The following is a 24,832-nucleotide window of genomic DNA, read 5'->3' on the forward strand; positions in this document are numbered from 1 at the left end:
CTCCCCGTGCAGCTGGATCCCCCCTAGGAGGTGGCTGTGGAATGATTTGGCTCCTTCCATCCCCTCCTCTTCGCTCCCATCACCACGTCGGAACCCCCAGCTGGCTCCTTCCTGCGCCTCAAACCCAAACTGGGCGCTGCTGGGATGAACTGGGTTATGAAATTTAAATCGGTGCTTCCATCTTAACTGGGCCGTCCCTCGGGGCTGGGGAGAGACCCCCCCCCGCTCCAAGGGTCACATCCTGTCCCAGTATCCCGGCACAGGCGTGTGGGGGCTGGGAGCAACATCTCCTGTCCTGTCCCATGGTCCAAACTGGCCAGCGGCCACCAGCCCAAACCAGGCAGCGTCATTTGCTCTTTCCAAGCCTGTCCTGTCCAAAGGAAGTCCTCAGGAAGTCCGGGAGGCTTTTCCCAGAGGGAAGGAATAGCCACGACCAGGATCTGCTCGCACCACGGCACAGCCAGCACCTTACAGCATTCTGCAGCGGGAGAGTTTTGGTGCCGGGATCCCCACCATGGATCAAAATCTCTCATCCCAGCTGTGCTCAGAGCCACCAGGCAGAGATGTCCTCTCCTCCAGCAGCGCTTTCCTCACACAGCTCCTCCTCCGAGGTCCCCCAGCTCCGGACGCCGGGATGCACCCGGAGCGGCTCCGCGCGGCCATTGCCTCCCAAGTTCCTAATTTGCTCACAGATTAATTGCTATCTAATTACCGCTCTCGGCTCCCGTGATCAGATACTCATTTGCAATGCGTGGCTGCAGGATCAGCCCTACTCGGTGCCTTTTGTGGGCAGGGGGGTGCAGACACAGCAAGGGGGGGTCCCCGGTGGGTGACAGCCACCTCCAGGCGAAGCACGAGGCGGCGGCCGCGGCCCCACGGCACCACAGAGAGTGAACTTTTATTTCCAACAACGACAGCACCTGCCCCGTGGGGTGGGGACGGTGGGGAGGGCTGGGAAGGGGCGGCCGCGGGGGTCCCGGGGTGGGGGGGGGTCCCAGGGAGCGGCCGCTCGCGTGCACACGGTGCACGGCGTGAAGAAACATCCCGGTAGAAAAGAACGAAGGTCTGAGGGCCTCGACGGCCGGTCCTGCCCCGGGGGGGAGGGTGCAGGCGTGAGCGTGGGTGAGCATTTTTGGGTGGGGGGAGGAGGGAGGGCTCGGGTCCCCTCCGCACCCGCGTCCAGGGGGGTGGCAGGAGGAGGAACCACGCGAGGACGGGTGGGAGTCGGCTCTCCCGGGGGAGGGAAACGGCTCCGGCCAGGCAGGGACCCCCCGGCTGCCCCGGAGCACGGAGCAAACCCAGCGTCTCGGCTCGCGGGGCCGCGCACGGGACAGAGGCGGCGGCGATGGGCGCGGGGCTCACACCTCCGTCTGGAAGTCGCCGTCGGCCGCGTCCAGGCCGCCGCAGGGGCTGTCCCAGTCTGCCCGGCACAGCTCCAGCCGGTCCCGCTGGGCGCTGGGCAGCGAGCCCAGTGTCATCGCCTTGAATGTGCTCCATGGCTTGGGCGGCGCGGCCGGAGCCTTCGGCCGCTGCTCCTCGGGGCTGGTCACATCCTGCGGGGCGAGGGGCAGCTGTGGCGAGCGGTGCCCGGCTCTGTCCCACTGCCCCGGGGTACAGCCGCCTCCAGTCCCGCCCAGGATGGGGTAGGACAACCCCCGAGGGGGCTTCAGGACTTACGTTGGCCGTGCTCTTGTCCCCGCCTCCCGACGAGACGCTCCACCGCTTTTCTCGCTGCGGAAAAACCCCAGCGCTCAGCCCCGGCAGCGCCCCTGGGTGCCCACAACATCCCCGGGGTGACACAGTCCATGCAGGAGGAGGTGAAGGGTTCTAGGGTGCAGATCAGGGGCAGGGTGGGGCCTCCAGGACCTCACCTTGGAGGAGCCGGTGGACGGAGCCCGGTACCGGTCCAGCGTGTGGAATTTCTGGTTGAGCTCGTGGTAGAGCTCGGAGTGGCGTTTCCGTGTGTGCATCACCTTCTGCGGGGGCAGAGCAGGGCCTGTGGCCATCGGCGCTGCCCGCTGTCCCTCGGCACTGTCCCCATCCCTGTCCCCCTCCCTGCCTTCCTGGGGCATCCCAGACAAGCAGCAGAGCCCACTCCAAGCTCATCATTGGTGTTCTAATCCAGAGCCAACATTTGTTGTGGCCTGGGCTAAACCCCTCAGAGCTCAGGAGCTGCCAGCGGGGCAAAGGGAGTGGGGACACGCTGGGTCAGTCCCCCACGATGGCACCGGTGACACCTCCATGGCAGGACTTACCTCGAAGTCCAGGTCAGAGTACCGCAACCTCTTCCTCTGGCAGGGGGACAGGCAGGAGCAGGGGGAGGAGATGGAGAAGAAAAGGGAAAGGTCTTTGCAGGTCCGGGGTGAGGGGAAACAAGGTTTGGGGGCTCATGCCAGCCCCAATCTATGCCCGGCTGGGGACACGGAGCTCATCCCACCAAGGGTGGGATGCCCAGTGGGGAGCACGGGGGGAATTCATGCAACCCTACACGTGCACACGTGTCCTGGCACACGCGTCCCTCCCCACACGAGTGTCCACGGGCACCAGCCCCCCGCTCACCTCCAGGGACCCCACTTTCATGGCAGAGCCGGGCACGGTGCGGGGCATGGTGCGGCTGCGTTCCGACAGCTCCGAGGCCAGGATCTGCCTCACCGTGGGGTGCTGCTTGAACTGGAGGCCGTAGGGAGCCTTCACCGTCGCGTAGGGCTGGTTCAGGTTCACGTTGACGTGATCCACGGCCACAAAACCGGGGTAGGCATCCCCTTCGGCCGCCGGGCGCCCCGTCCCGCCGGGCACCGCCTCCTCTGCGCCGGGACCGAGCGTCCCCTCGTCCCGGGGGAAGGGCTTGAGGCTGCCGGTGCGGCGGGGCAGCATCATGTAGTCGCTCTCGCGGGGCGGCTCGGGGGCCCGGATCCAGCCGTATTCCAGGGGCCGCAGGCTGCTCTCCGTGCACAGGTAAACGGGACCCGGCGCCTCCAGGCCGAGCTGCTGCGCCGGCGGCTCGCCCAGCTCGGTCAGACCCGCCACCACGTTGGGCGTCATCTTGGGCACCTGCACCAGGATGCTGGCGGGGGGGATGTTCCCGGGCAGGCTGGAGAAGCCCAGGCCGCCCTCCGAGGTGGTGTTGAGCTTGGGGTCTTCGTCCCCGTCCAGGGAGATGCGGGACAAGGTGCCCGTGATGGTGGCGGGGTTGCAGGTGTTCACCTCTTTGAACAGCACTGTGGGCAGGGAGAGGGGTCAGAGCCAGCCCTGGGGGTCCCACGGAGGGTGGGGACACCGGAGAGACCCCCTGGCTCATGCTGCCTGTCCCTCCCAGGTGTGGCACAACAGAGGAGAGCTCACCTGTCTGACACGCCAGGTCAACGTCCTTTTCAAAATCTGTCTATAAAAATCCAGAAAGAGGGGGGAGAGCGAGAGAGAGAGGAGAGAAAGAGAGGGAGAGAGACGGGGAAATGAAGCACCAAGGCCGGCACAGGCAGCGGCGGGGTCTCCAGGGGTGACCCACTCACCAGGATCTGCACCTGCCCGTTCTTGCAGGAGTCGGGCGAGTTTTCATTCTCCTCGCTCCTGCACCCCCCCATCTGACACTTCACCACGTCCTGGACCTGCGGGGACAGAGCCGGTCACGGCCACGCGGCCAGGGCTGTCCCCCGGCACCCCTCCGGGGCCGCCCCACCTCTCGGCGCAGGAACCCGTGCACGGTGATGATGACGAAGCCCTGGACGGAGTTGAAGACGGCGAAGAGGACCTGGAAGAGGATGGAGCGCCGGTCGGTCATGGCGAGCACGGCCGACATCCAGGTCAGCGCCAGCAGAGGCAGGACCACGCAGGAGCTCCACAGCGATGCCCTGGCGCAGGGAGAGAGGGGCCGGGGTGAGCCCGAGGGGCGGAGCTGCCCCGGGACAGCCCCCCGAGCACCGCCCTCCGCCCCCGCAGCAGCGCCCCGAGCCTTGCCCCGCGCCCCACAAGCATGGCCGGGGCTGTGTCACCCAGCTGTCCCCTCTTCCTCGGTGTCCCCAAGCCAGCGGCGGCCGGGAACTGAGGCCTGAGGGGACCTGTGGGCTCCAGCCCCCCCAAGGTGTGTCCCTCTCCCCACACAGCCACAGGGTGCTGGGGGGACGCGGGGCCACCACCACCCTCCCGCGGCCACCAGAACAGCAGAGAGGGGATGGGTTTTTTCTCTCTTTTTTTTTTTTTAGCAGTGAATTTCGGGGCTGCCTCTGTCGTGAGCGGGGACCTCGGCAGCCTCTGGAGTCCACACGCCGGGAAGAGGGTCCCGGGGACACCCCCGAGCCCCGTGCCCCCACCCCCAGGCCAGAAGAGCCCCCCAACCCCAGCGATGAGGTGACCTGCCATGGGAAGCCATGCCATGCAGACGTGATGGGACACGCGCACCCCGCCCCGAGCACACAGCGTCACCCTTCCCCTTGGGGACCCCTGACCCGTCCCCAACCCCCCCGGGGCGATGCCCAGAGTCTCCCCCCGCGCTGTGCTCGGGGCGGGGGGCGCGGGACGGGCACTAACATGGCACTGCTGGCGGTGGCGGAGGTCATGGCCGCGCTGGACACCACGCCGCACTTGGTGCATTTCAGCAGCAGGCTGCCGCACGGGGGGGGCTTGGAGCTACGAGCCCACCGCCCCCCCGGCGCCCCGCGGCCAGGACCGGGCCACGCGGGGGGGATGCAGGCACGGGGAGAGGGTGGGGGGGAGCAAGGCAGGACGGCGGGGGGGATGGAGGGAGGGATGGATGGAGGGATGGATGGAGGGATGGATGGACGGACACAGGCAAGAAGCGAATGGGAGGAGGAGAAGAAAGAGAGAGAAGAGAAGAGAAGAGAAAGAGAGAGCGCCGGGTTAGTCGAGGGCGGCAGCTGTTAATGGCGAGGGGGGGTGGCCAAGCGGCAGGGGAGGGGGCGGGCAGGGAGGGGGAGCTGCGGCCTGCGGACCCCCCTTCCCCGAGGGAAGGAGCGGGGATGGCTGCCCCCCAAATTCTGCCCCTCCGGCAGCCCCCAACAAGGGGCTGCGGTCACCCCGGGCTTGGCCCCCGCCGCCCACTGATGCGGTGAAATCTGCCCCGCCCTCAGCCCGCTGCCGGGGCACCTCCATGCCAAGCCCCCGGCAGGGCGCAGGGGGCGGGGGGCGGCCCCGGGAACCCCCCCGCGGGGCGCAGGGCACTTACCCAGCTCGCTGCTTTTTGGACTTATCTGAAATGCCGTCGCGGGACATGAGCTTGTTGAAGACGATGATGCCCACCAGCATGTTCACCTGCGGGAGGGCGGGCTCAGGGCTGGCACGGAGCCCCCCTGCCCGCGGCAGCAGCTGCCACGAGCCCCCCCTGGGTGAGTTTTGGGGGGCGCACGGCTCGGGGGCAGCTCACCAGCACGATGACAGCAGCAGGTCCCACGAAGGCGTAGAGCAAACCGCCCTCCAGAGAGAGCCAGCAGCTGCAGGGGACCGTGGGTGGCGTGTCAGGGGATGGCCCTGTCGCCATCCCCAGCTCCCAGCCAGCCCGCAGCAGCCTCCGTGCCCCGCCCCGTGTCCCCTGTCCCCACGTACTAGCTCGCTGTCCCATAGCCTTTGGTCCGAGTGAAGCCGACAGAGACAGCGACCACGAGGGCTGGCAAGCCTGGAGAGGGGACACGAGGCTGCAGGAGCTGGAGGAAGGTGGCACTGTCCCCTCAACGCCACCCCTGTGTCAGCCCCAGGGGTGGGGACAGCGATGGGGCTCCTCTGACAGCTCCCCGTGGCCTGAGGCTGCCACAGCTGAGACACCTGGGTCTGCTTTCCTCCCCTGTGCCTCAGTTTCCCCTCTGATGAGCCTGGGGGGTACCAGGGAGGGGCAAGGGGTGTCCCACTCTCACCCGTGCCGGGCTCTTACCCCATCCCAAGCACAGGAAGCGCTTCCTGACCAGGCGTGTCCGGATCCGGCCGATCACCGCCAGGTAGGACTGCCAGGCCTCGGTCAGCACCCAGCAGAAGGACGAGAGGAAGAAGAAGTGGAGGAAGGCGGCGGTCATGGTGCACACACCCTGTGGGGTGGGGACACGGGGACATCAGGGGGACGCGGCCACGTGCCCGGCATCTCAGTGGTTAAACCCCCACGCCCGGCGAGGTTTGTGTCAAAGCCACCGGCGCGGGGGATTTAATCCCGGGATCGAGTTAATCCAAATCCAATCTGCTGCTGGGAGCCAGCAGGGGACGAGGCGAGTGGCCTGGGACCCCACTCCGAGGGTGGCAGGGTGGTGGCAGGGTGGTGGCACCCACCTTGCTGAGCATCTGGGACTGGCCCACGAGGATGAGGATGTTGGAAGCCAGGATGGAGACGCAGAAGTTGAGCAGGATGATGGAGCGCTCCGACTTGATGAACCTGCGGCAGGAGCGGCGTGGGGCGGGGGGCCAGCCTGTCCCATGTCCCTGTCCGTTGTCCCTTGTTCCTTGTCCATGTCCCTGTCCCTATCCCTTGTCCCATGTCCCTGTCCCATGTCCCTGTCCCTGTCCCATGTCCCTGTCCCTGTCTGTTGTCCCATGTCCCTGTCCCATGTCCCTGTCCCATGTCCCTGTCCCTTGTCCCATGTCCCATGTCCCATGTCCCATGTCCCATGTCCCTGTCCCATGTCCCTGTCCCTGTCCCATGTCCCATATCCCTGTCCCTTGTCCCATGTCCCTGTCCCATGTCCCATGTCCCTGTCCCTGTCCCTTGTCCCATGTCCCATGTCCCATGTCCCATGTCCCTGTCCCATGTCCCTGTCCCTTGTCCTATGTCCCTTGTCCATGTCCCTGTCCCTGTCCCTGTCCCATGTCCCTGTCCCTGTCCCATGTCCCATGTCCCTGTCCCACATCACTGTCCCTTGTCCCATGTCCCTGTCCCTGTCCCTGTCCCTGTCCCATGTCCCTGTCCCATGTCCCTGTCCCTGTCCCATATCACTGTCCCATGTCCCATGTCCCTGTCCCTGTCCCATGTCCCTGTCCCATGTCCCTGTCCCTGTCCCATATCACTGTCCCATGTCCCATGTCCATGTCCCTGTCCCATGTCCCTGTCCCATGTCCCTGTCCCTGTCCCATATCACTGTCCCATGTCCCATGTCCCTGTCCCTGTCCCTGTCCCTGTCCCATGTCCTTTGTCCCATGTCCCTGTCCCTGTCCCATGTCCCTGTCCCTGTCCCTTGTCCCATGTCCATGTCCCTGTCCCATGTCCCTGTCCCATGTCCTTTGTCCCATGTCCCTGTCCCTGTCCCATGTCCCTGTCCCTGTCCCTGTCCCTGTCCCATGTCCCTGTCCCATGTCCCTGTCCCTGTCCCATGTCCCTGTCCCTGTCCCTGTCCCTGTCCCTGTCCCTTGTCCCATGTCCCTGTCCCATGTCCCTGTCCCTGTCCCTGTCCCTGTCCCTGTCCCTGTCCCTTGTCCCATGTCCCTGTCCCATGTCCATGTCCCTGTCCCATGTCCTTTGTCCCATGTCCCTGTCCCTGTCCCTGTCCCTTGTCCCTGTCCCTGTCCCATATCCCTGTCCCTGTCCCTGCCCCATGTCCCTGTCCCATGTCCCTGTCCCTGTCCCTGTCCCATATCCCTGTCCCTGTCCCATATCACTGTCCCATGTCCCATATCCCTGTCCCTGTCCCTGTCCCTTGTCCCGTGCTGCCACTGCGTGGGTGCTGTCCCAGGCCAGGGACAGTGCCAGGCCACCCAAGCATCTTCTCCCACCCAGGTTTTCCCTTCCCACCACATCAACCCCATTGATGCTGAGCCTTTCCCGGTGCCGTGTCCCCCTTTGTCACCCCCTCCCCACACAGCCTTGAGCCCCAGGTGCCCCCCAGGTCCCCGGGTGCCCTCGGGTCACCTCCAGAAGGCCGCGTAGATCACCAGCAGGGTCAGCAGGGCCATGCAGGACACGGCACAGCCGATCATCAGTGGCACCGACGGCGTCCCCGAGGGGTCCATGGCCTGTGGGGACACCGGTGGGCACTGGCTGAGCCCAGCCCCGCCCCCCCCCACTGCTCTCTGCCAGCCCCCTGCCCACTCTGGGCCCTCCACCCCCTCACTGGGGACCCCCGAGTGCCAGAGGGGGTCGGTGGTAGCGGTGGCACATCCAAGGCGCCTTCCCGGGGACCCGTGCCCATCTCCATGCCAACCGGGGACGCGGGTGGAATAGCAATGGGGCGGGGGGCCAAGGATGCCCCCTCCCCTCCTGGCACACGGCAGTGCCCTGTATGGAGCTCTAGGGACTACGGCAACCCCCTGCCCGCACAAACCCACCCTGCTGGGGGTGCTGGGGGGGTGGGACCCTTCCCCTGGCTGGTGGGGGACACCCTCATCCTCCAGTGCCCACCTCGTCCTAGCAGGAAATGCTCCCTGCCCATCCCCACCTTTCCTTAGGGACCCCCACCCCCAGCCCGGGGATCGCCCCCCACCCACATCGCTGTCCCCAGCAGGCTCGTGGCTGTCCCCACGCCGTCCCCTACCAGGTCTCTGGGCAGCTGGGCGAGGACGGCGAAGGTGGCGAGCTGGCGGCACTGGCATTTGGTGTGCGCCGGGAGGGTCTCCAGGGTTTGGCAGCTCTCCGTGTCCCAGTTTCCCAAGCCAGCATCCCTGATTAATGGGAAGAGAGCGAGGGAGAGCAATTTGAAATGATCAAACACACGCAGCCCCTCGCGCCTCTCCGGAGTTAACCCCTTCCTGGCCCTGCCTTGGGGTAGGCACGGCAAGGGGGGAGGCACTGCCAGGGGATCCCTCCCGAGCCCGAGGAGTGGGGGGAAAACCCATCCCTGGCCCGGGCTGATCTTGTTGGGAGCGGTGCAGCGCAAAGGCTTCAGGTTTAATCATCCCACACAGGTTTGGGAGGGGCAGGGGCAGTGCCAGGACAGGCAGGAGCAGCCCCAAGAGCCCCCCTGGCACCTGTGTCCTCTCCCGGGGGGGGTGATGGTTCCCTCTCTCTGTGGGGTCCCCTCCCTCCATGGGGACCTTCCCTCCATGGGGTCCTCTCCCACCACGGGGATCCCCCATTTTGGGGATTCCCCTGCTATAGGGACCCCCGTCTGCCATGGGGACCCCCCCCAGTGAGGGAGCAGCGAGGGGGGTGACACTGCCATGCCCGGGGAGAGCAGCCCCAGCTCCCAGCACGTCGGGAAAACCGGGGACTGGGTCTGTGGCACAGCTGGGGACTGTCCCCGGGGCCGGGCTGAGACCTGCCACACTCATCACAGCCGACACCTCCCCACGGGTTTGGGGGATGAACTGGAACCAGTGACCCCGCGGGTACCTGGGCAGGGGGGCTGGCAGTGCCCTCCCCCACCCCGCAGCGCTGCCCGCCCCCCTTCCTGCCCTACTTTCCCTCATTCCTGCCAGCACTAACAAATCACATCTGGCAGCCTGGCGCGGGCGGCCCCGCAGCTCCGGGGCCGCATCGATCCCGTGGGAGCTCAGTTCACCCGTGCCAGTGGGGCTGGGATATGGGAAGGGGTGATCCCGGCTCCCCGGCCCTGCTCCCCATCCCTGCTCCCATCCCTGTTCCCATCCCTGCTCCACATTCCTGCTCTCCCATCCCTGCTGTCCCATCCCTTCTCCCATCCCTGCTCCCCATTCCTATTCCCATCCCTGTTCCCCATCCCTGTTCCCATCCCTTCTCCCATCCCTGCTCCCCACTCCTGTTCCCATCCCTGTTCCCCATCCCTGCTCCACATTCCTGCTCTCCCATCCCTGCTGTCCCATCCCTGCTCCCATCCCTGCTCCCATCCCTTCTCCCATCCCTGCTCCCCACTCCTGTTCCCATCCCTGTTCCCCATCCCTGCTCCACATTCCTGTTCTCCCATTCCTTCTCCCATCCCTTCTCCCATCCCTGCTCTCCCATCCCTGCTCCCATCCCTGTTCCCATCCCTGTTCTCCCATCCCTGCTCTCCCATCCCTGCTCCATCCCTGTCCCTATCCCTTCTCCCATCCCTGCTCCATCCCTTCTCCACATCCCTGTTCCCATCCCTGTTCCCGTCCATGTTCCCATCCACGTTCCCACCCCTTCTCCCATCCCTGTTCCCATCCCTGCTCTCCTATCCCTTCTCCCATCCCTTCTCCCATCCCTGTTCCCATCCCTTCTCCCATCCCTGTTCCCATCCCTGTTCCCATCCCTTCTCCAATCCATGTTCCCACCCCCTCTCCCACCCCTGCTCCCACTCCCACTCCCAGCAGCCCCCTGGCACTGCCAGCCTGCCCTGTCACCAGGGTGTCCCCGTGCCCCTGCCCCTCACTCACGTCCTCGAGTAGTCCCAGGTGACACACTGCGGGTGGGACGTGCCCTGCGGACACAGGGACAGGTTAGAGCTCCCCCCCAGCCTCACCCCCACCCCACGAGGAGATGTGGCACCTGGGGACATCCCCGTGCTGTGCCAGGGCCGGCATGTCCCCACTGTGGGCACAGGGACCAGTTTGTGGCCACAAACTGGGAGCTGCTGGTCCCTGCTTGGCTCTCAGTGCCTGCAGGTGACAAGGCTGGAGGGACCCACATGGGACTGGGAGGTGACGGGAGTGATGGGACAGGAGGGTGACACATCGATGGCGTGGGAGGAGAAGGGGACACTCGTGGTGACGATGAAGGAACTCGCTGGTGACACAGGAGGGTCGATGATGAAGAAGGGCAACACGTGGTGGGAGGGGACACTCACGATGCCAAGGTGGGACAGGGACACTTGTGTGGGTGACACAGAGGGGGGACACTCACAGTGACGTGGGAGGGGGACACTTTCAGTGGTGATGAGGGACAGGAACAGTGACGCTGATGTGGAAAGGGTGACGACATGGGGAGGGGGACACTCACAGTGCCATGGGGAGGGGGACACTCACAGTGCCATGGGGACAGGGACACTCAGTGCCATGGGGAGGGGGACACTCAGTGCCATGGGGAGGGGGACACTCACAGTGCCATGGGGACGGGGACACTCACAGTGCCATGGGGAGTGGGACACTCACATTGGTGTCATTGGAGGAGGACTCTCCCTTTGGTGATGTGGGAAGGGACATTCACGGTGCCATGGGAAGGGGGACACTCCCACTGGTGCCATGGGAACGGGGACACTCCCGCTGGTGCCATGGGAAGGGAGATTCCTGATGACACGGGACACTCACGTTGATGATGTGCGACAGCTCCACCAGCACGAGGGGCTCCGCGGGCCGGGTCGGCGGGCGCACCGTCACCGTCAGCACCTTGGAGGTGACGGCCAGGGGGCTCCTGAGGGGAGGGACACGGGCTGTGACAGGCCGGGGGACAGCAGGGGACACCGCGGGCGGCACCACTCACCTGGGCGGGGGCAGGATGAGCCCCAGCGTGCGGTACAGCACTGCCCCGATGACGAAGTGCGACGACTCCTCCGCTTCTGCAGAGAGAGCCACGAGCTCGGTGACACACGGGAGGGGACACGCAGGGCACGCACGGGGCTGCCAGATGTGCGCCCAGATGTGCGCCGGCACGCACGCCCAGCCCCAGAGCGCGCACGGGTTCACCTGCACGCGCCCGGGGATTCAGCTCATGGGCGTGTCAGTGTCAGCCCACATCTGCACCAGATGTGCGCTCCCGTGTGCCCACGCGTGCACGCCTCCAGATGTGCACGCTCGCGCGTGTGCACGCCTCTACACGCCCAGATGTGCACTGCCATGTGCGGGCTCACACACGCGTGCGCAGTTCCAGATGTGCAGGCTCGCACACGCGTGCGCTCTCCCAGATGTGCACTGCCATGTGCAGGCTCACACACGCGTGCACAATTCCAGATGTGCAGGCTCGCACGCGCGTGCGCTCTCCCAGATGTGCACTGCCACGTGCGGGCTCACGCACGCGTGCGCACACCTGCACGCTCCAGATGTGCACGCCCACAGCACGCACGCCTCCAGACGTGCGCGCTCCCAGACGTGCGCACGCCTCCAGATGTGCACGCCGCCAGATGTGCGCGTGCCTGGGCGCTCCTGCTCACCGGCCGAGGCGAGGCTCAGCACCTCCCTGGGGATGAAGAGCTTGTCCTCGGAGCTGCGGGCCCAGTCCTTCATCCCCCGCCGGCCCTTCATGGGGAAGTTGATGTCGCTGGACACGGCGGACACGGGCTCCCGCTGGATGCTGGTCACTGCCAGGGGGACACACAGTGGTCACCTCCCGCTCCCGCGTCCCCTCAGGTCCCCACGCCCACCCTGCCGCTCACCCAGGTTGTCAGTGACGATGAGGGAGCTCTGGAAAGCCTTCAGCGCATTCCCGACCAGGTGGATGAAGTCCTCCACCACCTTCATCAAGTGCACGGAGCCAGGAGAGACCTGAGGGAGACGGGAGCAGCTCCGGAGCCACCGGGATGCGCCACCGCAGTGGGGACACCCCCGTGGTGGGGACATCCCAGCTGCCACCATCCCCTGGTGCCACTCACCTGCTGGGCATCCTCCCACTTATCGCGGTTCTCCGCGTCCACCATGTAGCTCACCACCTGGAAGAAGCGCTGCGGGGACGGGGCTCAGCCGGGCTGGGGGCTGGGGACCGACCGACCGCCACCTCCCCGGGGAGGGGACCCTCGCTGTCCCCCTGCCCGCTACCTGCACGTCCTCGGAGGACGGGATGTAGGTGGCCCTCTTGAAGGTGTCGGTGACGTTGCGCAGGATCTCCACGGAGAAGAGCAGGTCCCCGCTGTAGTAGGTCTTGCGGGCCATGAGCTCCAGCAGGCTCCGCACCACCTGGGACATGCCCTCCCCTGCCAGCACCCGCTGGCCCTTCGCCAGGTGCTCCCGCAGCTGGTACGGAGTGGGGACAGCGGTGTCACCTCCCAGCACTGCTGAGTGTCCCTTGTCACCCCCAGAGCACGGGGGGACACTGCAGAGCTAATTGTGTTAATGAAGGCAGCTGTGGGATGTGAGGGGTGAGGGAGTCCATAGGGGTTTGGGGACATCCAGGGGGGTCTGGGGGCATCCTCTCCATCGCATCCCCCTTTTCCCAAGGACATGGGAATGCAACTCGAACAGTCCAGCTCTAGGGTTGGGGCCTTAGTCCAAGTTCATGGAGGTCTGGGAACATCCAGGGGGGTCTGGGGACATCCAGGGGGGTCTGGGGACATCCAGGGGGGGTCTGGGGGCATCCTCCCCATCCCAAAAGCCTTTTCCCAAGGACACAGAAACACAACTCCAACCAGGATCCCCCTCCAGCTCTGAGATGGGATACCTGTTCCCACCCCACAGGGGATGAGTCTGAGGGAACCTTCCCATCCCAAGAACCATTTCCCAAGGACACAGCTTGGGTGGGGTCCCCTTTCCCAACCCACCCAGGGAACCCTGCCTCAGTTTCCCGATGTGGTGCCCAGATGGAGAAGTGATGTGGCTGTCAGGGGGACAGGGGACAGAAGGGGCCGTGCCAGAGCGGGCACCTACTGAGAGATGCAAATATCTGTACTCATGGGAGACGCAGCGGGCGAAGCTGGGCACACCCCAATAGGCGACCCCATGGGGGCTCAGCAGGCACCGGCGGCTGGCAGACCCTGTGACAGAGGTTTGGGATTGGGGCTGGCACTGGAATCACCTCCCAGCACCCCAATGCCACCCACAGCCCCCTGTGCTGCTCCAGGTCAGAGGGGTTTCGGGGTGCTCATCCCTGATGTAACCCAACACCCCTGCCCTGCTCCAGGTGTCTCGACCCCAATGCCACCCTCTGCCCCTGGGGCTCTGGGGTGGCTCAACCCAAATGCCACCCACGACCCCCTACTCTGCTCCAGGTCAGAGAGGTTTGGGCCACTTGTCCCTCATGCCACCTATCGCCCCCGGGGTCTGGAGGTGCTCGTCCCACCACTCCCTGCCCTGCTCCAGGTGGCTCAACCCCAATGCCACCCACCACCCCCTGCCCTACTCCAGCCTGGGGAGCGTCTGGTGTCACCTGTGGCATTGGGGGGACATTTGTTGTAGATGATCTCCCCGGCAGCCGTCTTCTTCCAGGTCAGCAGCATCCCGTACTCGTCCTTGCACATCTCGTGGTAGGCTGGGGGTAAAGAGGGGGATCAGCACTGCCCAGATGCGGGGTGAGGGGCGCTGGGGTGTGGGGTACCCCATACCTGGGCACTTCTTCTCATTGCAGGTCTTCACCTCCTCGCCGGTGCCCTCGCAGGGGTAGCCCTGCATGCCCGTGCCCTCGCACATGCGGAAGCGCCGCTGCCAGCCGGTGTCGCAGGTCTTGGAGCAGAGGCTCCAGTGGTTCCAAGGACCCCACTTGCTGTCTGCTGTGAGGATGGGGACACTGTGGGACACCCGGCTGAGCGCAGGGAGAGCGGCACCCGCGGGGACGGGGATGGGGCACCATCGGCGCTGCCCCCCGCGCTGGGAGCCGAAATCCCGCGGGGTGTGAAATCCATGGCTCAGTGCCGTAAATCTCTTTTAGAGCAGACTGGCATCCTGGTGCAGATGCCCCTCACTCCCTGCCACCATCCACAAACACCATGGCACAGCCACCACCTCCCTCCACGGCTGCCACCGACGCCACCGCCTCTCCCAAAAAACAAGGAGCGTCTCAAAGGACAGGATGAGAACCTCATGGTCCATCCTTTGCCCGGTGCCCCCCATGCCCAGAGCCGTCCCCAGCCCCGTGTGCACACGCGAGAAATCACTCGTGCTTGTACGCCCCAAGCACGGCAGGACCCGCAGCCACCTGGCACCGACGGGTCCCCAGCGCGACCCACTCGGAGGACAACGCCAACCCCCAACTCCTCCAGCTGAGACGTGCCCGGTGATCCCTGGCATCACCCTCAGGCTCCTGCTCCCCCGCAGCGGAGGGGGCTGCCAGCACCCCGGGTGTCACCGGCGGTGACACCGCGGCGGCGCGACGGCTGGGCCGTGCTGGGTGCCGCGCCCCGCCGCGTGGCCGTCCCCCCGCTCCCCCCCCAGCGCGCGGGGCCTTACTGGGACAGGTGGGGTTGGAGCACTCCCGGGCGTCGGCGTGGGCCCCCCGGCACTCGGCCCAGCCGTGGGCCGAGACGCTGCACTTGCGCGTCCGCTGCTGGGTGCCGTTGGCGCAGGTGACGGAGCAGCGGCTCCAGGCGCCCCACTCCAGCCACTGCCCTTCCACTGCGGGGACAAGGAGAGCGCCGTCAGCTCCCACTGGACAGCGGCCGCTCGGCCGCGCGGCCCCGGCTCGCCACCGGGCTCAGCACCGGGCAACGGGTCCAACCTATGGATGTGCCAGCTCGTCCTGTGCCGGACTGGACAGGCAGGGCTGGATCTTGTCCTGGGTGGGGGGACTGTCACTGGGACTGGGCCCCCACACGGGCTGCAGCACAAGGGACATGCTCACAGTGGGGATCCAGGTGTTGCTCCCATCAAACTTAGCAGTTTTGGCATCCTGGGCATGGCTTCCAAGCAAAGCCAGTATCCCTGGCATCGGTCCTGCCAAACCCAGCATCTCTGGCATCGCTTCCAACCAAATCCAGCATCTCTGGAATTAGTCCTGCCAAATCTAGAAGGCCCGGCATCGCTTTCCACCAAATCCAGCATCCCTGGTATCACTTCCAGCTAAACCCAGCATCCCTGGTATCACTTCTGGCCCAATCCAGCGTCCCTGGCATCGCTTCCAGCCAAATCCAGCATCCCTGGCATCAGTCCTGCTAAATCCAGAAGCTCCAGCATCACTCTCCACCAAACTCAGGATCCCTGGCACTGCTTTTGACCAAATCCAGCATCCCTGGCATCGTTCCCTGCCAAGCTCAAGAGCTCCAACAGCATCTCCATGGAGCTGCCGTGGCCAAAGCCGTGTGCCACAGGTGCCACATCCCTGTCGGGCCTGCTGCAGGAGCAGCTCCTGAGCTCCCTCCTGCTCTGAACTCCCTGCCAGCCCCCCCATGTCACACATGGGGTCCCCATGGGGACACCGTCCAAGACATGGTGTCCCTGTCCATCACCACAGAAACCCCACAGCCACCACCACGGCCACTCCTGGAGCGCAGGAGGAAGGGACAGATGTAGCACTGCCACCCACGCCCAGACAGACCCTGCAGCCGACCCTATTTGTCACCTCCCTGTGTCCCACAATGTCCATGTGCCACCCCAGTGCCAGATACAGCTGATGGGTAGGGAAAGAACCCCCTCCTCTGGACCCCTGCCCACGCTGGGGTCTTGAGACCCCAGTACGGCCAATGGCACCGGTTTTCCACTTGGATTTCCAGCGGAGACAGGAGGGTGCACCCCATGTCACAGCACCCCTGTGCCCACGGGCTGTCCCAGGTGCCCATGGCAGTGCCACCTATCCCTCACAGCCACCGGGAGCGTGGCCCTGGCACTCCTCCAGTGCTGTCTCCTGGGCATTCCCGGCGGGAAGAAGGAGCGTGGGGAGAGGGAGGTACTGACCCGGGCAGATCGCGATATTGCAGGGCTTGGCCTGCAGCTCGGGGCCCTCGCAGGCCTTCCCTCCGCGCCGCGAGGCCACGCAGCGCCGCGTCCTGGTCCTGGCCCCTCGCCCGCAGGTCACCGAGCACAGGCTCCACGGGGACCACTCCTCCCACGCGCCGGGAACTGCAACACAGCACAGCCGCGAGCTCCAGCCTCCTCCTCCTCCTCCTGGCACCGAGGGGTCCTGGCGTGGCAGACCCCTCATGCCCTGCCCGGTCCCCGGCACCGCCTGCCCCGTCATCATCCCAGATCCCTGAGCTGGCAGCGGTGCTGCTGCCGCTCCCTGCCCTGCTCCAGCCTCCCCTTTGGGGTCCTGGCACTGGCGGCGCACGTCCCCCCCAAAGCCACACACGGGTCACCCCAATCCACGTCAGCGCACAGAGCACAATCCGCCCCTCGCATCCGTGGGAGCTCAACGCTCCCGGGAAAGGATCAGGGACCATCCTAAAGGATGCTCCGGTGTCCTTGGAGTGCCAGGGCGGGGCTGCACTCCCTGGTACGGAGGGGAGGGGACACTGCATGTCCTGGAGGTGCAAAGCCAGTGAAACATCCCAGGTTCAGACAGGGCAGTGATGCCATGAAGATTTTTTTGCCTTTTCTTTTCTACCTTTTTACAACTCCTGTATTCTCAGTGCTTTTTGCCTCCATTCTTGGCCTTGTTTGTCAAGCTGAGAGACTCAACATTTTAGAAACTTCGTAGCCAGGGATCAGTGTGCCCCAGAGCCCAAGGTCCTCTCCAGAACACATTCTGTAAACTCAGACAGAACCCTCCAGGGGAAGGCTCCTTGGGGAGGGGGGCTCACTTGAGCCTCTCCTTGGGGAATCTTTGATAGATCTGCTAATTAGTAACACCTATAACGATATACCTGACCTTTTGGGGGTGCATTGCAGGATGCATTTCGATGCTTATGACCTGGACATGTGCACCTAAGGATCCTTAAAATAAATCCCAAGGTAAAATCTCTTTTTCCCCTTCTAACCGTGTCTGACTCTTGATTTTAAGCCCAGGAAAAGGCATCAGCAGCGCAGCTGCTACTGTGGCACCCTGAGGTCCCTCTGATTCCCGTGTCCTACACGAGACGCACAGACACCACCACGGACAAACGGGAGACCTCCAGCATCCTGCCTGTCACCTGCCTCGAGGCACTGAGCAGCTCAGCCCCCTCCTGCCCCCCGTCAGGAATGCCAGGCTCCAAATCCCCCAGCGCAGGCTCCAGCACACAGTCCTGGGGACATCCAGGAGGAGCCCACAGTTTGCCAGGAGAGAGGATGGAAAGGAGCTCCCGAGGCAAATGCCCGGCAGCAGCACCGCTGACAGGGCACAGGGGGCACGGCACCCCCTCCAGACACCTCCCCTGTGGTTTTCCAAGAGGAGCTCCAGAGGATGGAGGGATGTCAACAGGGCTCGGAGCATCCCAGCACGGGGTGGGCACCACAACCATGCCGAGCCACCCTCCTCATCCACCACAGCAGCTAAAGGAGACCCCAGAGACGTGCCAGCAACGCAATCCCTCTGTCCCCACCCGCCTGCTCAGCCCTGCGGGGAGCCGGCAGCTCAGCCCCGCAGCGTCCCCGGTGTCCCCGGTGTCGCCGGTGTCCCCCGTACCTGGGCAGGTGGCGGTGTTGTTGCAGGTGCGGGTCTCCCGGAGCAGCCCGCTGCACAGCGTCCCGTAGGGAGAGGAGACGCAGGAGCGCGTCCGCACCTGGGAGCCCTGGCCGCACGTCAGGGAGCACACGCTCCACTGCGACCACTCCTCCGCCGCCGGGTCCCCTGCGGGAGACAGGGAGCCTGAGAGCCCTGGGCGACACGGGACATGCCACCAGTGCAGCCCCCACAAAGGGGGCAAGGAGGTGGGTGGGTGGCACTGGTGAGCACAGGGGTGAGGATGAGGTGGTGTGGGTGATGGGGTGACGTTGAGGGTGTCAGTGAGGTGAGGCCACACGGGTCTTTGGGCTCGGCACCAGATCCAGCTGGAGGAGGGATTGGGGCATGGGATTGTAGTTGGCGTGAGGGACAGGATCCACAGCAGGCGGTGCTGGAAGGGCGGGCAGGGTGGGCAGTGGGCAGCACAGGCAGCAGGGGCAGGGCAGGCAGGGTGGGCAGTGTGGGCAGGAGATAGGATGGGCAGCATGGGCAAGGTGGGTAGGGCAGGAAGGATGGGCAGGGCAGGCACCATGGGCAGGGTGGGCAGCAGGGGCAGCACGGACAGGATGGGCAGCATGGACAGGATGGGCAGCACGGAAAGGGTGGGCAGCACGGGCAGGGTGGGCAGCACCGACAGGGTGGGCATCACAGACAGGATGGGCAGCACGGAAAGGGTGGGCAGCACGGGCAGGGTGGGCAGCACGGACAGGGTGGGCAGCACGGACAGAGTGGGCAGCATGGGCAAGATGGGCAGCACGGGCAGGGTGGGCAGCACGGACAGGATGGGCAGCACGGACAGGGTGGGCAGCACAGACAGGATGGGCAGCACGGACAGGGTGGGCAGCACGGACAGGATGGGCAGCACGGACAGGATGGGCAGCACAGACAGGATGGGCAGCACGGACAGGGTGGGCAGCACGGACAGGGTGGGCAGCACAGACAGGATGGGCAGCACGGGCAGGGTGGGCAGCACGGGCAGGGTGGGCAGCACGGGCAGCAGCGGCAGCATGAGCAGCACAGGCAGCACGGGCAGCCCTCCACGGCTCCCTCTCCCCACCCTGTCACACACTGACATTTACAACAACCCGCTCTTATTAAGGTTGATGATGTCTCTGAGGCTCTTGGACAGCCCGGCAGCAGAGCCCATCCGTTTAAATTAAACAGGGATATATAGGGGAGGGCTCCAAAGGGGACCATTTGTCCTGGGGACAGGCAGGATGTGAGCTCCGTGTCACCCCCAGCGGTGACAACGTGCTGGGGCTGCTCTGTGTCACACGGGGACCCCGAAACTGGACAGGGTCAGCACTGGGGTCACTCACACTCTGCCCAGGAGCTCCCAGTGGGGCAGAAGCCCCGGGAGCAGCCGAGTGTGGCCGGGAATTCTGCACGCCAGGCACATGGAGAGGAGCCGGGGCCCATCCATCTCCCGCTCGCCTCCGAGCCCTCCGACCATAAATCAGGGAGGCCGAGGAGGGGGGAGCAGCACGCTCAAATTACCCAGATGGATTTGCCAAATAAATACATTTGAACGAAACAATTAATAGATTTTTTTTTTCCTTTTTTTTTTTTTTTTTTTTTGCTTTACAACCCTCGGAGGAAAGTGCAGAGGAAAAAATATATAAATGGAGCAAATTAAGCCAGTCTGTGAGCAGGAAGCTAAAGGAACTCACTCCATCTCCATCAACCCTGCCCAAGTGCACGAGCCCAGTGTCACCAGTGTCCCCTGGCTGCTCCTGGTACCTGTCTGGGCCATGTAGACCCCGGGTTCATCTGCTGACCGTGGCCACTGGGTCTTCACCTTCTGGTTCTCCTCGACCGCATTGCCTAAAAGAGAGAAGCGCTTGGCTGAGAGCGGACAGGGGACAGAGATGGGGACAGGGATGGGGACAGGGATGGGGACAGGGATGGGGACAAGGATGGGGACAGAGATGGGGACAGGGATGGGGACAGAGATGGGGACAGGGATGGGGACAGGGATGGGGACAAGCCACCGTGGGACATTACAGGGGGATACAGGGATGCCTAGCCCCATGCTGAGCAGTCACAGCACATCCCTAAGGGCAAGACATGGTTGAGCATCACTAAGCACGCTCCCAGCCCCCCAAACTTGCGTCACAGCCACCCCAAAAGTGTCACGGGGGTGGCAGCTGGAGCCCAGCCCAGGGTGCCACGTCCCTGGTGCAGGCAGGGTGCCTGTGTCCCCACCGTGCCAGGCGGAGGTGCTCTCCCGTCCCCACTTATCAGCTTGCTGCAGTGAGGTGGCACAAATTTATGGCTCGGCTCACCAAAAATAACAAGTGATCCATCAAGAGCACTTGGCGTGAAATTAACTGGCATGTGCGGGGCTCGGCGGGGGACGCGGCTGCAGGCGCAGGGGGATGCCTCCCTCGGCCTCCCCCACACCCCTGGGCCACCTCCCTGTCCTCCAGCAGGGCTCTTTGTCCCCAAATCCAGAAGTTCCCATGGATTCCCAGCTGCTCCTGCCGGATGTGTGGTTGGGGATAGCGGCACAGCACCACTGATGCCACCCCAGGGGTGTCACCCCCAAAATGCCATGGTCACCCCACTGCTGTGACAGCCAGGAGAGCAGCCAGGGATGGCACAAGCGCCTCGTTGAGCTGCCAGCCAAACACAGCCGTGAGCCCAAGGGATGGAGGGGAGGTGGCGTGGGGACACCTGGCACTGCCGGGGTGATTTGGGCACACGGTGGCTCCCGTTGGGATACGGAGCGGGGACACCCAGCCCCAGGCAGGGAGCACAGCCGGCTCTGACACTGACTGTGCTGTCAAAAAACCCCAAATTTACCGAGTTTTGCCTTAACTCAGGGTAACCCTTCCGGGCTCCCTGCTGGCACCCTCAGATCCTGTCCTTGGGCATTCCACTGCAGGCCATGGAATTCCCGGTGGCATGGGAGACACAGGGGGACCTGGGAACACTGAGGGGATGCCAGGGGGGGTCTGTGGGGCCGAGCTGAATTCCTCACAGGGCCACCCCCTTCTGGGAGCGCCACGGCAGAATTACACACGGCACGGTGAGAGCCTCGGGAAAACCATAAATCCCGAGGATATACGAGGGCGTTCTCCCGGGCTGTGTTCGACAGAGACACCAAATTCAATTTCCTTCGGAGAGCACTAAATCCTCGGCTGTCGCCACGGGGAAGGCTGTGGCCAAGCCCAGCACTGCACCCCACCCTGCCCTGGGGTCCCCCCAGCACCCCACCACAGCACAGCCGGTGGGTGCAAGGACAGGGGGACACCAGGAGTGTTCTTTCGGGGACCTCACGGTGAATCCCAAGGCCGGCTGTGTCCTTATCCCAGCAGCACCTTGCTTAGGGTCGGTGTCTGAACGGGGATGGCTTTGGGGCAAGGGAAACCCAAAATTTGAACTGCTTGGCCTCCATGCAGCAGGGTCACCCAGAGGCCACCAAAGAGGGGGTCACTCTGAAGGGGCTACAACCCCACCAGAGCCTGCAGCACCAGGGTCGAACGCTCCCAAAGCCACCCCACAAAACTCCAACCCATCCACCCTTCCCGCCCACGTGCTTCCATCCACATCCCTGAACCCCCGCGGGACAGCCTCCCCACGGCGGGGATGACGCGGGCGCCGGGGAGCCCGGGGTCACCGCCGTGGGGAGGCTCTGGGCGAGTGCCAGCCCCACGTCGCTGCGGCGGAGGAGCCGCTGAGATCAGCGCTGGGCGCCCGCCAAGCCTCGGCTCACAGGCGCTATTCAGGCCCCCGGCCCTGCGTGCCACCATCCCCCTGAAAGGGGACCATTCTCCACCCCGGGGGGCCGGGGGGAGGCCAGGTGGGAGCCCGGGACCCCCCCTCGCCGTATGAAGGGCGCTCTGTGCTGCGGCCCCGGGGCTCAGCGCGGTGCCGCCCGGGGGGGACGGTGGCGGCGGCGTGGCACGAGGGGTGGCCGAGGCAAGCGCATCACCCCCGTGGCTCCTGCACCGCAATAACACTGAGCCTCCGGGCGCTCCAGCCTTTAATTGAATGTCAAATGTAATTTGGAGAAGGAGCCGGAGTTTGCGCTGCGGCCGTCGCAGGCGGAGAGGAGGAATGTGGCACTGAGCCCTGCCTGCTCTGCAGGGACCCCCCTGGCCAGCGCCCTGCGCCAGGCCCGGGGGAAATAAGCCCAGCAAGCCACCCCTGGGGATGGGCTGGGTCCTCTGGAGGAGCATCCTGCTTCTCCATCCCATCCTGGATCCCGCTTCTCCATCCCACTCTGGATCCTGCTTCTCCATCCCATCCTGGATCCCACTTCTCCATCCCATCCTGCATTCTGCTTCTCCATCCCATCCTGGATCCCGCTTCTCCATCCCATCCTGGATCCTGCTTCTCCATCCCATCCTGGATACCACACTTCTCCATCTCATCCTGGATCCCACTTCTCCATCCCATTCTGGCTCCTGCTTCTCCATCCCATCCTGGATCCCGCTTCTCCATCCCATCCTGGATCCCGCTTCTCCATCCCATCCTGGATCCCACTTTTCCATCCCATCCTGGATCCTGCTTCTCCATCCCATCCTGGATCCCACTTCTCCATCCCATCCTGGATCCTGCTTCTCCATCCCATCCTGGATCCCACTTCTCCATCCCATCCTGCATTCTGCTTCTCCATCCCATCCTGGATCCTGCTTCTCCATCCCATCCTGGATCCCGCTTCTCCATCCCATCCTGGATCCCACTTCTCCATCCCATCCTGGATCCCACTTCTCCATCCCATCCTGGATCCCGCTTCTCCATCCCATCCTGCATTCTGCTTCTCCATCCCATCCTGGATCCCGCTTCTCCATCCCATCCTGGATCCCACTTCTCCATCCCATCCTGGATCCCACACTTCTCCATCTCATCCTGGATCCCACTTCTCCATCCCATCCTGGATCCCACTTCTCCATCCCATCCTGGATCCCGCTTCTCCATCCCATCCTGGATCCTGCTTCTCCATCCCATTCTGGATCCCACTTCTCCATCCCATTCTGGATCCTGCTTCTCCATCCCATTCTGGATCCCACTTCTCCATCCCATCCTGGATCCCACACTTCTCCATCCCATCCTGCATCCCGCTTCTCCATCCCATCCTGGATCCTGCTTCTCCATCCCATCCTGGATCCCACTTCTCCATCTCATCCTGGATCCCACTTCTCCATCCCATCCTGGATCCCACTTCTCCATCCCATCCTGCATTCTGCTTCTCCATCCCATCCTGGATCCCGCTTCTCCATCCCATCCTGGATCCCACTTCTCCATCCCATCCTGGATCCCACACTTCTCCATCTCATCCTGGATCCCACTTCTCCATCCCATCCTGGATCCCACTTCTCCATCCCATCCTGGATCCTGCTTCTCCATCCCATTCTGGATCCCACTTCTCCATCCCATTCTGGATCCCACTTCTCCATCCCATTCTGGATCCTGCTTCTCCATCCCATCTTGGATCCCACTTCTCCATCCCATCCTGGATCCCACACCTCTCCATCCCATCCCACCCCACATCCCGTTTCTCCCCAAGCAGCCCCCCGCCACAGCGGGTGTCACCCCTTGGGCACAGGTTCAGCCAGGCTGACCTTGGGGCTGGCACCTGACCCTGGCACTGAGCTCTTAATCACCCCCGGGGAGTTTAAAGGGGGAAAAAAAAGGATTAAAAAACCCCATAAAATGAAATCAGCTCAAGCAGCTCCCCTTGGGATGAGGTGATTTAGAGCCTTGCAGCTGTAACAGACCGGGGATTTAGTGGGGGATCTGCCCGTAATGACATTTAGCTCCTGAAACAAATGCTAAAGCCCAATGAAATTATCTCTACACCCTCAGCCCGGCCCCGCCACCTAATCTGCCAGATAAAGGCCCCGCGCTGCCCAGTTGCGGATTGCTCCTGGGGCCGCTGAAGGGAACAGCTGGCCAGATGTGTCCCAAAATCCCCGTATCACCTCGCCGGCCTTGGCACCGCGGGCACGGGCAGCACCGGGGCGAGGCGGCCCCGCCGCGGGCACCCCGATCCCGGTGCCGGCTGCTTTATCCTCGGCCGACATTCCTGCAATCCCGGAACGAGCAAATGGCCTCATTCCGCCTGGTTAATAGCCCGGGCGCCGTGCCGTGACATCCTGCCTGGAATAACAAGCGCCAGGGCTGCAGCAGTCAAGGGTAATTTGCCACGGGAAAGGGTCATTTTACCTGCAAATTGTTTTCCACGTCTCCATCAAGGCAGAGAGAGTTGGCTCCTGCTCCTGCCCCGTGCCAGGGAGGGGGCCAGCGAGGCCAGGGAGCCACGTGGGATGTGCCAGAGCGGCCGTGGCATCAGCCCCAGCAGCGGTGAGGTCACCGTGGTGGCAAAGTGGCATTCCCAGGGATGGCTGGCCCGTGGCAAGGGCAGAACAAGCTGCAGCTCCACGGATTTGAACTTTGGAGGGATTCCCTGCTCCATGCACAGCAGCCCGTTGGAAACTTCCAGCCTCAGGGAGCATGTGCAGGCAGGATTCACCCATTCCATGGATTCCCTGCTCCGTGCCCAGTGCCCAGGTGGCACCGTCCTGACCTGGGAGTGGGCTCAGACAGGATTCACCCATGGCACAGATTCCCTGCTCCATGTGCAGCACCCTCCTGCCCTAAGCAGCGTGCTCAGGCAGGATTCATCCATTCCATGGATTCCCTGCTCCATGCAACATTTTCCCTGCTCCGTGCCCAGCGCCCAGCTGGCACCAATCCTACCCCAGGAGTGTGCACGGGCGGGATTCATCCATGGCAGATTCCCTGCTCCACGGGCACCCTCCAGCCCCAGGAGCCACCCACTGCACGCACAGCTCCCAGCTGGCACTTTCC

The 24,832-nt window shown here is 64.3% G+C and overlaps 1 protein-coding gene across 2 annotated transcripts in view; it reads right to left on the minus strand.

The window, feature by feature from the left end:
* Positions 1 to 1,358: 1,358 nt before the first annotated feature.
* The window catches only part of ADGRB2 (adhesion G protein-coupled receptor B2), a 28,910-nt gene continuing 5,436 nt past the window's right edge, over positions 1,359 to 24,832 (minus strand). For both annotated transcript variants that reach the window (XM_069035957.1, XM_069035956.1), the window contains exons 3-32: positions 19,754 to 19,837; positions 17,975 to 18,139; positions 16,327 to 16,491; positions 14,887 to 15,051; positions 14,046 to 14,210; positions 13,871 to 13,972; positions 13,372 to 13,478; positions 12,547 to 12,741; positions 12,384 to 12,452; positions 12,168 to 12,276; positions 11,946 to 12,092; positions 11,279 to 11,354; positions 11,107 to 11,209; positions 10,237 to 10,280; positions 8,457 to 8,583; positions 7,835 to 7,938; positions 6,265 to 6,367; positions 5,879 to 6,029; positions 5,557 to 5,626; positions 5,378 to 5,444; positions 5,180 to 5,265; positions 4,525 to 4,623; positions 3,677 to 3,848; positions 3,510 to 3,605; positions 3,343 to 3,382; positions 2,560 to 3,218; positions 2,256 to 2,291; positions 1,872 to 1,976; positions 1,678 to 1,731; positions 1,359 to 1,553 (exon numbers count right to left, since the gene is read on the minus strand). In XM_069035957.1, the coding sequence (XP_068892058.1) occupies positions 1,359 to 1,553; positions 1,678 to 1,731; positions 1,872 to 1,976; positions 2,256 to 2,291; positions 2,560 to 3,218; positions 3,343 to 3,382; positions 3,510 to 3,605; positions 3,677 to 3,848; positions 4,525 to 4,623; positions 5,180 to 5,265; positions 5,378 to 5,444; positions 5,557 to 5,626; positions 5,879 to 6,029; positions 6,265 to 6,367; positions 7,835 to 7,938; positions 8,457 to 8,583; positions 10,237 to 10,280; positions 11,107 to 11,209; positions 11,279 to 11,354; positions 11,946 to 12,092; positions 12,168 to 12,276; positions 12,384 to 12,452; positions 12,547 to 12,741; positions 13,372 to 13,478; positions 13,871 to 13,972; positions 14,046 to 14,210; positions 14,887 to 15,051; positions 16,327 to 16,491; positions 17,975 to 18,139; positions 19,754 to 19,837 (3,860 nt within the window). The remainder of the gene's footprint in view (positions 1,554 to 1,677; positions 1,732 to 1,871; positions 1,977 to 2,255; positions 2,292 to 2,559; positions 3,219 to 3,342; positions 3,383 to 3,509; positions 3,606 to 3,676; positions 3,849 to 4,524; positions 4,624 to 5,179; positions 5,266 to 5,377; positions 5,445 to 5,556; positions 5,627 to 5,878; positions 6,030 to 6,264; positions 6,368 to 7,834; positions 7,939 to 8,456; positions 8,584 to 10,236; positions 10,281 to 11,106; positions 11,210 to 11,278; positions 11,355 to 11,945; positions 12,093 to 12,167; positions 12,277 to 12,383; positions 12,453 to 12,546; positions 12,742 to 13,371; positions 13,479 to 13,870; positions 13,973 to 14,045; positions 14,211 to 14,886; positions 15,052 to 16,326; positions 16,492 to 17,974; positions 18,140 to 19,753; positions 19,838 to 24,832) is intronic.

The sequence above is a fragment of the Aphelocoma coerulescens genome, chromosome 23 (genome assembly GCF_041296385.1).
Source record: "Aphelocoma coerulescens isolate FSJ_1873_10779 chromosome 23, UR_Acoe_1.0, whole genome shotgun sequence".
In the NCBI taxonomy this organism is placed as follows: domain Eukaryota; kingdom Metazoa; phylum Chordata; class Aves; order Passeriformes; family Corvidae; genus Aphelocoma; species Aphelocoma coerulescens.